The sequence below is a fragment of the Malaclemys terrapin genome, chromosome 6 (assembly GCF_027887155.1).
Source record: "Malaclemys terrapin pileata isolate rMalTer1 chromosome 6, rMalTer1.hap1, whole genome shotgun sequence".
Lineage (NCBI taxonomy): Eukaryota > Metazoa > Chordata > Testudines > Emydidae > Malaclemys > Malaclemys terrapin.
Window position 1 is genome coordinate 82,379,372 of NC_071510.1, and position 13,825 is coordinate 82,393,196.

The 13,825-nt window shown below is 45.5% G+C and overlaps 2 protein-coding genes across 2 annotated transcripts in view; both read right to left on the reverse strand.

Annotated features, from left to right (window-relative positions):
- XRCC4 (X-ray repair cross complementing 4) overlaps positions 1-13,825 on the reverse strand; it is a 283,046-nt gene that overhangs the window by 262,640 nt on the left and 6,581 nt on the right. The window lies entirely within an intron of this gene.
- Positions 6,553-8,683, reverse strand: LOC128839109 (uncharacterized). The gene is made up of 2 exons (XM_054031804.1): positions 7,879-8,683; positions 6,553-7,217 (listed from the first exon to the last, which is right to left on the reverse strand). The coding sequence occupies exons 1-2, from the start codon at positions 8,162-8,164 to the stop codon at positions 6,784-6,786; spliced, it is 720 nt and encodes a 239-aa protein (XP_053887779.1). The 5' UTR covers positions 8,165-8,683; the 3' UTR covers positions 6,553-6,783.

Sequence of the window (13,825 nt, forward strand, 5' to 3'; positions counted from 1 at the left end):
GATAATTTATCCTTTCCAATCTCTAAACAAGGCAATTATATTGAGCACTGGCATCTAGTTCTGAAAGTGTTTAGTGTCAAGGTCACTGTTTTCATGTACACTATGTGATCAGTTAAGAGATGATACCATAGAAAACTGAGCAGAAAAAGAGGAGAAAATTGGGAGAGATTTTTGTTAGTTTGCATTTTTCTTTTAAAAAAAGCAATTTTGCCATTTTTCCATAACATTTTAGAGACCTCATATATTATACAAGTAAAATTGTGTTAGAGTAGCAACTACTTAACTTGCATTTTAGAGTCTTTCTAAAACCAAATGGCATGCATCTCTATCGCTAAATTAATTGGATATGACTGTAAAGTATGTTTTGTCAAGCAAAGTTTTATCAGTATCTCTATAGTATTTGACTGTTAGCAAACTACTTATTTAGAAAAGGGCTTGCAGTCACTAGTGCACATTTCTTTTATATGTGCTTTTACTATGTATGTACTGAATAAAGAAAAATGAAAAGCTGCGAAAAGTTTGATTAACTTCTGTGATTTTTGCCCTAAAACTGAACTATTCAATATATCACTAACCTTATACTACTGGACACCGAAAGGATATTTATTGAGTCTTGAAGAGTAGAGTACTTAGAGAAGAGATATTGTTCTTCCTGGACATTAGTTAAATGTTTGCAGTGCATTCAGCATTACCCAAAAGCTTTTTGTTCCAGTTTTTGTAAAACCCCGCTGACACTAGCTGACTGAGGCCTTGTCTACACTACAGAGTTTTGTCGGTAAAAGTTATGCTGTTTTAATTAAAGAGCTCTACTTAAAACCGCTGTTGCATGTCCATGCTATGCTACTTGTGTTGGCAGACTGCATCCACACTAGCAGCTCTTGCATCGACACAGAGAGCAGGGCCCTGTGGGTAGCTATCCCACTGTGCAACTGGCTGCAGGGTGCTTTGGGAAGGGTTTGCAATGCCTCATGTAGCAGATACAGCCAGTAACATAGCTAGCGGGGTGCAGGAGAAGCAGCCACTTCCCCTCAACACATTTCCCAAAAGCCTGCTGGGCCGGTGCTGGAGGCAGCACAGCCGGAGGAGGCATTGGGGTGCGGGGGCGGCAGGAGCGGCCGAGGAGCAAGGGGGCCGGCTCCCCGGCCATTGTGCCCCACGCAGCCGCAACATCGCCGCAAGCGCAACCACCTCCTGCAGCGGCTCAGGGCTCGGTGGCCAAGCGCTCCCCGCCCCGAGCCGGAGCTAGAGCTGGGACCCGCCCACAGCGCGGGGCTGGGATCGGCCGGGGACAGGCGGCAGCGCAAGACAGAAGGTGAGCGGCGGGGGTCCGGTGCCTTGCGCTGGGGGGGTCCCCTCCGGGCAAGGGGCTCTCCAGGGCCAGGCCCATAGGGCAGGGGCTCAGGCCACGCTGTCTGGACAGGGGGCCCTGGCGCAGCACAGGAGCCTGGAGCCCGGGGCGGAGGGGGACGGGACCCTGCGGGTGGGGCCGGGCGGTGCACCCCCGGGAAGCCCGCAGGAGTCCTGAGCAAGGCCCCGGGGTTAATATGGGGGGGGGGGGGAACGGGAGGAGCCAAGGGGGGCGTGGCCAGAGGAGGAGCCAAGGGGGGGCAGCACCTTTTTTAATGTTTGCTCCCCCTACACTTAGACCCTGGCTACGCCACTGGATACAGCGTCACATGATGCTGGTTTCTCAATCCCATCTTTCCATGGTCATTCTACTAGATTGCCAGCCGCTTTTCAAGTGTGTGGAGGAGAGTGTGAGACAGGGAACGTATGTGTGGGAGAGAGTGTGTATGTGAGAGACAGTGTGTGTTAGGGAAGTGTTGGTTGTGACAGGTTGAATCACAGAACCCCCCTTGGGAGCTGCCACTTGATGTGTTAAGACTACCTCTGTACCTGCTTTCCCTGCCAGCTCAGGATCCCAACACCCTGCAGACTTAAAGCAGCTTACAGAAGTGTTCTTGTCTTTAACACTCAGATGCCCAACTTCCAATGGGGTCTAAATCCCAAATAAATCTGTTTTACCCTGTATAAAGCTTATACAAGGTAAACTCAAACTGTTCACCCTCTGTAACACTGATAGAGAGATATGCACAGCGGTTTGCCCCTCCTCCCCTGATTATTAGTAAATACTCTGGGTTAAGTAAAAAGCAATTTTATTAAATACAGAAAGTAGGATTTAAGTGGTTCCAAGTAGTAACAGACAGAACAAAGTGAATTACCAAGTGAAATAAAATAAAACACATAAATCTAAGCCTAATACAGTAATACAGCTGAGTACAGGTAAAAATCTCACCCTGAGAGATGTTTCAATAAGTCTCTTTCACAGACTGGACGCCTTCCTAGTCTGGGCACAGTCCTTTCCCCTGGTATAGCCCTTGTTCCAGCTCATGTGGTAGCTAGGGGATTCCTCATGATACCTTTGTTCTGTTCCACCCCTTTATATATCTTTTGCATAAGGAGGGAATCCTTTGTCCCTTTGGGTTCCCACCCCCTCCTTCTCAATGGAAAGACACCAGGTTAAAGATGGATTCCAGTTCAGGTGACATGATCATGTCACTGTAAGATTTCATTACCCACTTGCCAGCACACACATATACAGGAAGACGTGCAAGTAAAACAGAGCCATCTGCAGTCAATTGTCCTGGTTAATGGGAGTCATCAAGATTCCAAACCACCATTAATGGCCCACACTTTGCATAATTACAATAGGCCCTCAGAGTTATATTTCATATTTCTAGTTTCAGATACAAGAGTGGTACATTTATACAAATAGGATGATCACACTCAGTAGCTTTGTAATGACACCTTACAAGAGATCTTTTGCATGAAGAATATTCCAGTTATATTAGCATATTTTCATAAAATCATATAGAGTGCAACGTCACATTGATGTTGGGGGAGAGGGATGTGTCGGCATGCTCTCTCTTTAAATTCAGACAGCAGTTGGAAGCAAGCAATCCTGAGGCAGGGGGAAGAGAAGATCACTACCCCGACAGCAGCCCCCACTTCCTGCCCTGTCTCTGCACATCACAGCAGTCCCCCCCCACCTCGCAGCAGTTCCACGCCCCTCCCCGCCCCCCGCAGCAGCAGACTGCCTGCTGCTGTGTTCCTAGCGCCAGAGAGAGCAGGATTCAACATTAATTATTTGCTTTTTGCTGCCAGAGTGGAGTGACATACTCAGCTGTCAGAAGTTCCAAGAGCTTTGAAAGGGGAGGGGTGCATGCCGGTGAAGCTTGCCTGTGCATACAGGGCAGCAAAATTCAAAACAGTGAGGAAAGCAGTCATGGCAGGCATTGTGGGATAGTGGGGGACATTACGAACGCAGCATCTACACTGACACTTTGTTGTTTTAACTTTGCCACAAAAAGCTTTATGCCTCTTGTCAAGGTGGTTTTATTTTGCCAACAAAAGTAGCATTGCAGTGTGTTCATCTCCACTATTTTGTGAGCAAATGCTGCCTTTTGCTGACAAAATGGTTAGATAAGGCCTGCGCCAGTAAAGCTGGCAGCGTGCTGCCTCAGTGCATGTGTGTCTAAAGGGAATAGTTTCAATAGACCTGGTACGATGTCCTTGCCCTTTCCCTACCAGCAAGGCCTTCTGGTGATCCCACCTAGGGTTGCCAACTTTCTATGCATAAAACCGAACATCCTTGCCCTGCCCCCTGCCCTGAAGCCCCATCCCTCACTCACTCCGTCCCCCCTCCCTCGGTTGCTCGCTCTACCCCACCCTCACTCACTTTCATTGGGCTGGGGCAGGGGGTTGGGGTGTAGGAGGGGGTAAGGGCTCCAGCTGGGGGTAGGGGAATGAGAGGTTTGGAGTGCAGGAGGGGGCTCAGTGCTGGGGGTTGGGGTGCGTGAGAAGTTGCAGGGTCCAGGAGGGAGTCTGGGTGAGGGAGGGAGCTCAGACAGGGGGTTGGGGTGTGGGCTCTTGGAGGGAGTTAGGGTGTGGAAGGGATTCCAACCTGGGGCCAGGGGTTGAGGTGCAGGAGGAGGTTCGGGCTCCAACCAAGTGGCACTTACCTCAGGGAGTTCCCAGTCGGCAGCACAGCGTGGCTAATGCAGGCTCTCTGTCTGCCCTGGCTCTGTGCGACGCCCAGCAGCCGGCATGTCTGGCTCCTAGGTGCAAGGGCGGCCAGGCAGCTCTGCGCCCGTGGTTCCTAGCCAATAGGAACTGTGGAGCTGGCCCTCGAAGCTTCCCTGATCGCCCCTGCACGTAGAGGCCACAGGGACATGCCAGCTACTTCCAGGAGCCACATGGAGCCAGGGCAAGCAGAGAGACTGCCTTAGCCCCGGCTGAACCGCCAACCAGACCACTGGTGCTGACCAGAGCAACCAGAGTCCCTTTTTGACCAGGCGTTCCAGTCAAAAAACAGATTCCTGGCAACCCTAATCCCACCTCCAGATAAGACTTCAAAAGCTTCCCCTATGCTGCATATAATCAAATACAAGTGGAGTCAGACTCTGGGCTGTCCTGAAAGTTATGAGCCTTCAAGCAATTCAACTACATCACCATCCCGTGCAGACAATGACCCAGCCTGAGCCCAGTAATGTTTTAACACCATGAAATGATTTTGTTTTTTGCAGGATTATAAACCATAAACAGGTTTCAGAGTGGTAGCCGTGTTAGTCTGCATCAGCAAAAACAACTAGGAGTACTTGTGGCACCTTAGAGACTAACAAATTTAATGGGCATAGACAGTAGCTAAGAAGGAGTCAGATGACTGATGCAGTCAATTGCATTTACTGATGCAGGATTGGTTTCTAAAAATAACTGCACCACAATCAACCATACACATTTCTCCAAGATGTAACTGCTATACCTACTCTTAGGGCTTGTCTACACAGCAACATGCAGGAGAATTAAGACAAAATAACTAAAGCTGTGAAATTAAGACAAGTAATTGAAAGCATACACCCTGGGCATTGGGAGCGGTGCATTATGGGCAGCTATCCCACAGCGCACCTCTTCTCATTCTGGCGCCCTGGGTTGTGGGAAGGGGGTGAGGTTTTCTGGGTCCTGTCCCAACGCCCTGTGATGCATCGCTTCGCATCCCAGCAATCGCTGTGTTTCCATCCACATTGATGCCATTTGGAGCCATCTTTCAACACCATCTTTCAACAGTTTCTGTGCAGCGCGGTCTGTGTTCCGTTTTGGTCTGCGGGAAATGGAGCCCGAAATGCTGAGGAGAATGCTGATGAGTCTCGCCAGCACGTCACGTTTGGCAGTCAAGCTATTCCTTAAGATCCAAAGTGACAGTAAGGAGTCTAACAATGATAGCGAGTCACGTAACGCGTACGACACGAAATTGCTTGTGGCATTCACGGACATGCTCAGCACCGTAGAACGCCGCTTTTGGGCTCGGGAAACAAGCACTGAGTGGTGGGATCACATCGTCATGCAAGTCTAGGATGATGAGCAGTTGCTGCAGAACTTTCGGATGAGAAAAGCCACTTTCATGTGGCTGTGTGAGAAGCTTGCCCCCACCCTGCGGCGCAAGGACACAAGATTGAGAGCTGCCCCGCTGGTGGAGAAGCGGGTGGCTATTGCAATCTGGAAGCTGAAAACTCCAGACAGCTACCGATCAGTCGCTAACCAGTTTGGAGTGGGAAAGTCAACCGTTGGAATCGTGTTGATGCAAGTTTGCAGGGCCATTAATCACATCCTGCTCAGAACCACCATGACCCTGGGTAACGTGCATAACATTGTGGCTGGCGTTGCACAAATGGGTTTCCCTAACTGTGGAGGGGCGATAGATGGGACGCGTATTCCTATTCTGGCACCACCCCACCTAGCATACGAGTACGTTAATCGGAAGAGGTATTTCTCTATGGTTCTCCAGGCGCTTGTGGATCACCGTGGGCGTTTCATTGACATTAACGCAGGCTGGCCCGGAAAGGTGCATGATGCACGCATCTTTCGAAACATTGGCCTGTTCAGGAAGCTGCAGGCCGGGACTTTTTTCCCCCAGAGCGGAGGATCGCAGTAGGGGAAGTCGAAATGCCCATTGTGATCCTTGGAGATCCCACTTACCTGTTAATGCCGTGGCTCATGAAACCCTACACAGGGAGCCTTGACAGCAGCAAGGAACAGTTCAACTACAGGCTGGGCCAGTGCCAAATGACTGTGGAATGTGCTTTTGGCCGTTTAAAGGGCCGCTGGCGATCTCTATATGGGAAACTGGACTTGGCCGAAAACAGCATCCCCGCAGTTATAGCCACATGCTGTACTCTCCATAATATTTGTGAAGGGAAGGGTGAAAGATTCAGTCAGGCATGGACCGTCGAGGTTCAACACCTGGAGGCTGAATTTGCACAGCCAGAGAGCAGAGCTATTAGAGGGGCCCAGCATGGGACTGCAATGATTAGGGATGCCTTGAGGGAGCAATTTGAGGCTGAAAACCAGCAGCAATGTCTGGTGCCCTGCACGAGAGTGAAGTGCAGTGGTTCCAATGTTAGTAGGAATCTGTGTTTGCTAAGTTGATTTGCAGTGCCTGTTTCTTTCCTGGGCTAAGGTATCTTTTACTTTATGCAATAATAAAGACTGTTTTCAAAGCCAAAAAATCCATTTATTGAAAAGAAAATGCATTTATTGAAAAAAACACAACTGCTTGAGAATCAGAAAGGGCAAAGGGGTGAGATGGGGTGGGGTGGGGAATGGTACAATCACAGATTTGCGTATGTCCTGTCTGGAGTGCTGTGCAATGAGTGCTGCACTTCAGGATGGCTATACTGCATGGTGATGGGGGTTGAGTGCAGAGGGTAAGGGTCGTAGTTTTCAGGGCTAGGTGGTGAAGATACAGGTGTTGGAGGCAGCTGGTGGCGGTAAGAACACGGATGTTGGGGAAAGTGGGTTGGAGGTGACATGGGGGCACAAGAGTTTTGGGACAAGGGCTGCGGGGGAGGGAGGGCAGGCACAGTACTGCTCCACCTGCATGGCTACGAGCGCATGAATAGAGTCCGCTTGGTGCTCCATGATGCTTATCAGCTGATCCGTGCTTTGCTGCCAGTGCTCCGTGCTTCGCCACCGGTGCGCTGCGTTTTCCAGGCGGATCCTGCTTTCGCTCTCCCTCCACTCCTGCACTTTTTGATTCTCTTTAAGAGATTGATGCATCACTTCTTGCAGCCTGTCTTCTTTGCTTTTTCGCGGTCTCTTCCGGAGTTTTTGTAGTCTCTCAGCCGGTGATAACACGGACAGCTGAGATCTCAAGGTTGCATCTGTAAAAGGTAAAATGCAATACTTAACAGAGGTAGCATAGTTTATACCAGACAGAGTAATGATTCCCCCACACTTAAGGAGGGTGCACACAGTCTACAGAATAGCATAATTTTCCCGTCCCAAAGAGAGCACACACAACCCACGGGAGCCCCGAAATGGTGAATAAGGGGGACTGATTGTTTCAGGGCTGTACTGTCCTCTGGATTTCTGTGCCTTGGGGAGAACCAACAGCTGCTGGAGGAACCTGCACTGAACATTGTCCCAACATTTTCCACAGGAGTTCATCCTGGAAGATCTCTCGCTGCTGAGGGTGACCTGGGAAGCAAGGGAGGGTCTTCTACTGCAATGCGGCTTCCACCCTGGCCCATATGCAGCTTGCTTGTGTGCAGCAATGGTCCCCCCACCCCTCGTGGCACAGTGGCGCAGACACGTTAGCCTGACTGGGACAAGGACCACGGTGGCTCTCCCAAGAAACCTGCGCAAGCGCATTGCCCATGTTCTGGATGAGACTTTCAAAGAGATTACCGAGGCCGATTACTGCGATGTGATAGACCACATCAATGCGGTATTCTGCATCTAAACATGCAAGCAGCCCTAACCCCCTCCTCTCCCAAAGAGCCTGCACCAAAAAAATTCCTTCCCGAAAAAAAAGCCCCTTACCGGGAACCTGCTCTTCTGTTTGTCCTCCAACAAGTAACAGCCAGTCGCTGCGGCCATCTTTCTCCTGGCTCAAGAAGAGTTCCTGGCTGCATGCCTCCAGGGATTCTGGGGAGTCTCCTCCTGCCCCAGCACCCTCACTCCCACTTTCTTCCTCCTCCCCCCACTCTGAAGTGTCCATGGTAGTGGGATCACCCCCAAGTATCACATCCAGCTCTTTGTAGAATCGGCAGGTCGCGGGGGGGAGCACCTGAGTGGCCGTTTGCCTCACGGGCTTTGTGGTAGGCATTCTGCAGCTCCTTCACTTTAATCCTGCACTGCAGTGCGTCCCGGTCATGGCCCCTGATATCTGCCCGAAGGTATCAAAATTCCTACGGCTGGAGTGCAGCTGGGACTGGACAGCTTTCTCCCCCCAAACACTGATAAGGTCCAGCAACTCGCCATTGCTCCATACTGGAGCTCGCTTGGCGCGTGGAGGGATGGTCACCTGGAAAGTTTCGCTGATAGCACTCCACGCCTGGCTGAGCAAACAGGAAGGGGATTTTTAAAATTCCGGGGAATATAAAGGGAGGGTCTGAAGGTTGGTCACCAGAGGCCAGAGCAGTAGAGTTCGAACTGATGACCAGAGTGGCTAGAACAGGCATTGTGGGATACTGCCAAATACTTCTGGAGGGCAATCAGAGCGCATTGGGCAGCCATACTGGCGCTGCAGCGCAATACTCTTTATTCCTCTTGGGGAGGTGGAGTACCAGTAGCGCTGTAGCCCTGGAGATACAGCGCTGTACGTGCCTTGCCAGTGTGGACGGGGAGTGAGATACTGCACTGTACGCAGCTTTATTGCTCTGTAATTTGCAAGTGTAGCCAAGGCCTAAATGTTCTCTTTCAGAAGTAGTGTGTCTGACCATACCTATGTAGGCAAGCCCTTAAACAGAACTTAAAAGGCTACCACTGATGAGTCACCAGAGGCACTAGTAAATTACAATGGCACTTATTTCCTCTTATCTCCTCTCATCAGAAATAAGCACTCGATTGTGCCAAGACACAGTGAAAAAAGGTTTTAGAATAGCAGCCGTGTTAATCTGTATCCGCAAAAAGAACAGGAGTACTTGTGGCACCTTAGAGACTAACAAATTTATTAGAGCATAAGCTTTCGTGGGCTACAGCCCACTTCTTCGGATGCATATAGAGTGGAACATATATTGAGGAGATATATATATACACACATGCTCTCTGTATGAACAGGTAGGAGTTGTCTTACCAACTCTGAGAGGACAATTAAGTAAGAGAAAAAAAACTTTTGACATGATAATCAAGAGAGCCCAGTACAGACAGTTTGATAAGAAGTGTGAGATTACTTAAAAAGGGAAATAGATTCAATGTTTGTAATGGCTCAGCCATTCCCAGTCCTTATTCAATCCTGAGTTGATTGTATCTAGTTTGCATATCAATTCCAGCTCAGGATGAAAAAAGGAAGCCTGTCTGTAAGGCCTTGTCTGCATTGGGTTTTGTGCACTGGCATAGCTACACCAGTGCAAATCCCTAGTATACACACACTACGCTGGTGTAAAAATTGACTTGCGATGGTGCAGCTGACCCTGGCTTTAAAACAATTTTTGTCATCTAGACAGACACTGGTGCAAGTTTTTTGGTGGTTGTTTTTTTTTTTTTCTTTTAAAGACTGAAGCAGTGAATCTACATTACAGTTTGCACTGTGTAGCTACCCTAGTGCAAAAACTAATGTAGCCAAGTTCTTAGTCTGGGGGGAGATGAGACAAAGGACTATGGGTATATCTATACAATAAAACAAAAGTGTGATTGTAGTGTGGGTAGGTATACCCATGCTATCTTTAATCTAGCTAATGACTTCAGCACAGGCTAGCAATCCAAAATTCATACCAAGGGTCTCTGGCACGTTTGTACTGGGATTACTAGCTGTGCAAAACCCTGTGCCGCCACCTCTTCATTACTCGTGCTGGTTAGATTTAAAGCAACGCAGGTAAGCCTTTCTGTTTACAATCACACCTTTGTTGTACAGACATACCCTGAGAATGTCTGGAAGAGTCTGGGGGAGGGTGAGAAAGCAAGACAAGAGACAGAGTAAAGACGGAATGGAATATGATTTAACAGCAGTGAAGGATGTGTGTGTTTGTTTTTAATTCTTTGACTCAGGTTTATTTTCTCAGACTGCTATACATTTAAATGGTCCTAGCTAGACTTTAAATAGCATTAGCTAGACTTTAACACCGGACTGAACTGAATAGGTGATCTACTTCATACTTTTCCCGCTGTTACAGTTTTTATGGAGAGACTTTTTACATTACAATGTATATTAGCCTAGCAAAAATCTCATGTACAAAAGACTCTTTCCACAACAAGTAATTATTAGGAATGAGTATTTTAAAAAAGTTTCAGAGTAACAGCCGTGTTAGTCTGTATCCGCAAAAAGAAGAACAGGAGTACTTGTGGCACCTTAGAGACTAACAAATTTATTAGAGCATAAGCTTTCGTGGACTACAGCCCACTGTAGTCCACGAAAGCTTATGCTCTAATAAATTTGTTAGTCTCTAAGGTGCCACAAGTACTCCTGTTCTTCTTATTTTAAAAAAAAGTGATGAAAAGCTTAGATTCTGTAAAAAAAGATAAAAAACTGCAGAAAGACAATGTAATCTATTTTTCCACTGCTCCAACTAATGATGGTATTAAGGATGGAGAGGGGAAACTTCTATAGTATTGATTTTATGTTTACATTTGGGTTACAAGTCAGTAAGTAACTAACCTAGCTATTGTGATCATTCAATATTCTTCAGCGGTGTTTCTGCTTTTAAATTAACGAATCTGTAACACCACAATTGTTAATCTGTCTTGTTTAGAGGTGAGACCTGATACACTAAGTTTATTCAAAGACCAGAAAGTCTATCCTGTAAAAAAAGTACTAATTCTTTGAATGTTAACTTTTTAAGAGTCCAGTTCAGTAAATCAATGTGTTACAAGGACATCCTGAAAACGCTCAACAGCAACAAAGATATCTAAAGAAGACAACAGAATGTGTGTCATTTAAGATAGTGAGTTGGGTTAAACCAATAGATAGGAAACAACAAGATGGTTAATACTTTGGTTTGGGATTTAAATATTTGGCTCTTGAACACTTTCCCAGTTACCCAAGGAAAGAGAGAAGTTGGAGGGTTTTGGGGAAAATTTTATTAACGTGAAAAAATGCATTTTAATTAAAAAAAATAGTAGTTACACACCTACTCCTACTCCCCCTGCAGCCATGCACTATGGGAGGGGAAAAAAATAGATTATCCTATGTAATTTGAGACCGAAACACAAGAGATTATTTTAGGCCCTGATCCTGCAAACCTTATGCATATGCTTAACTTTAGACACGGTGAATAGCCCCATTGTTTTCAACTGAACTTTTCATGCTGCATGCAGTTAAACATCTGCAGAACTGGAGCCTTGGACTGTAAACTCTTTAGGGCAGGGAACATATCTGTATATCTGTAGAAAGTCTATGCAGCAGAGCTCTGAACCTGGTCAGGCCTTCTAGGTATTTTATCAAGAAAGTAAAATAATTCTAATTAGCAACCAACCATGGAATGTTTGAAACTAAACTAATTTGAAACCTGAACCAAAGACTCTATTACCACATAGATGGGATAATCCCTTTTAAAAATTCTGTTTAATAGCTACCACCTACATTTTATTCTCAGCAATCTTCACTTTTTTAACAGTATTAGGGCCCATTCTTGAGCAAGTACGGCCATTCTCTTCAATGGGAACATTCATGGTAATGACCATGTAATGCTTCATCTAGCCTAGGATTTAAGGTGTGATATTATTGGGTTAGTTAACTAACATGCTAACGTCACACCTTAAATTATAGCCTAGACAAGGCCTCAGTGTTTTCAAGACTGGGTCTTTAATTTTCAGTGTATTTGTCACTTAAGCACTAAATATACCATACACAAAAAAATTTTCAATCTGTGCAATCAATTCCCGTTTAGTTTGCAGTTACATTACCCTATCGTGAAGTTTCAAATGTTATTAATACTATATAGCTCTCTAGTGTTATGCATCGCCCACTGCATTTTTAAGCATGTTCACATAAAGCTAAAATCAACTTTTATTTGGTTTGCATCAAGCAGACAAAATCATGATAAAACTCCAACTAAAATAATGTATGTTGTAAGCCATGGTGGGAAAGTCTTAGAAAAAAGTTCAGTATTGCCAGTTGTCAAGATTTTAATCACTAGTCTCATGGTATTTAAAGCAGCAGCTCCATGAGTCCTCTAATTATACGAACAGCTCAGTTTGCATTTACCCCAAAAAAGTAAGTTTCTAGCCATCATGTTTGCAGAGAAAATATTGAAGATATGATTCAAGTGTAACATAAAGGCTCAAAAAAATCAATGATGATTTGAATCAAATGATTCAATCAAATGATTTTGGAGGCCTGGGTCATGCTTTTATAACACTTGGGATTGGGTGATACTGAAATCCTTAGTGTAGACAAGATCTAAGAAAGGTATTTCTTAAATTTTAAATATATATTTTTTTACCTATGTATGAAGAAATGTATTTTCTTGACTAAGGATAAGGGAAAACAAGCTCTTTTGTTCTCTCTAAAAGGTGCATTCAAGAGGCTACCAAAACTGAGTCTCATATCTTGAGCATTTCCTTTGCCATCTATCCTAGTGGTACTCCAATGAAAAAACTGTTGATTATATTGGGGGAGGGGAGAAGGGAGGCAAGGGGAAAATTTTGCTCTCTGATGTGCATCCATGTCTCCCATTGAAATTAATGCTTCAGCTCAGACAGTCCCATTGCATCCATAGGCATTTTAAGTTATACTCCCTGTATTACTTTTATTTCAAGATTAATTTTCATGTGGTGAAATTTAATATAAATCCACACAATACAATTTGCTTCTAGCAACTTTCTAAGCTGTTCTAATTTGTTCAGATTCAAAAACCTGAGGAAAGATTAATTGAAAAACTTCCTCCATACCCTGAACACAGCTGACTGCATATAGAAAGCCCTGTGCTCCCTCTTTCCTGTCCAGTTACTAGGTTGAAAATAGTGGCCTGTAAGATCCTTTTGTAGACCTATAAACAAACAATCCCTTTCATAATCATTTGCCTTATTTGTAAAAACAAATGCAGCTTGTGATAGGATAGACAGCCTCACTTTGCTCTTGCATTATTTTTTTTCTTCTAATATAAACAATCATTTGGCTAAATTTTTGTCCTTAGGCAAAATTCTCATTCCCTCTGTCATTGTGTGAGTGAACCAATTACAGCTAAAGATCAGATTTGGGGGGGGGGGGGAGGGGGGGCATCTCTGATCTATCCATCTGGTCTGTTTGAGGACACCCATTCACACAATGAATGCTAGACTGAAAACTCATCTACAAGTCTGTGTAGCAGATGTAGGATTGTTTGTATTATTCCAATGAGATAATTCCTAAAACTTTCAATCCCTCAGTACCTTTTATTAAACAATCTTTTGTAAGGTTACTAGGATGTCTCTGAAGGGAGTAACTGTGGTGGTCTCTGCTTATTCATTTGATGAAAATACTTTATTGTGTAAGTCAGAAGTTCTCGCCTCATATTGAGTTAATATTCATTAGAACCTATTGCGTTATATTAGCAAACTTCAAAAACAAATTATTAAAAAGTTACTGAATGTCTCCTAAGCTCACGTCAATTTGCTATCATAAAGAATCCAGTAAGTATCTCATTTATGACAGAAAGAAAAAAGGCCTATCTCATAGTAATAGCTTTAACATTTATTTCTAGTAATCTTTGCACTCGCAGGGCCTTTCCTCCAAGGAATCCAAAAAAGCACTTTACAAAACCACATATTATCCCAATTGCAGAGTTGGGGGGGAGGGGAGGGAAGCACCACAGAGAAGCTGAGCGACTTGCCCAAGGCCACACAAGTCAGT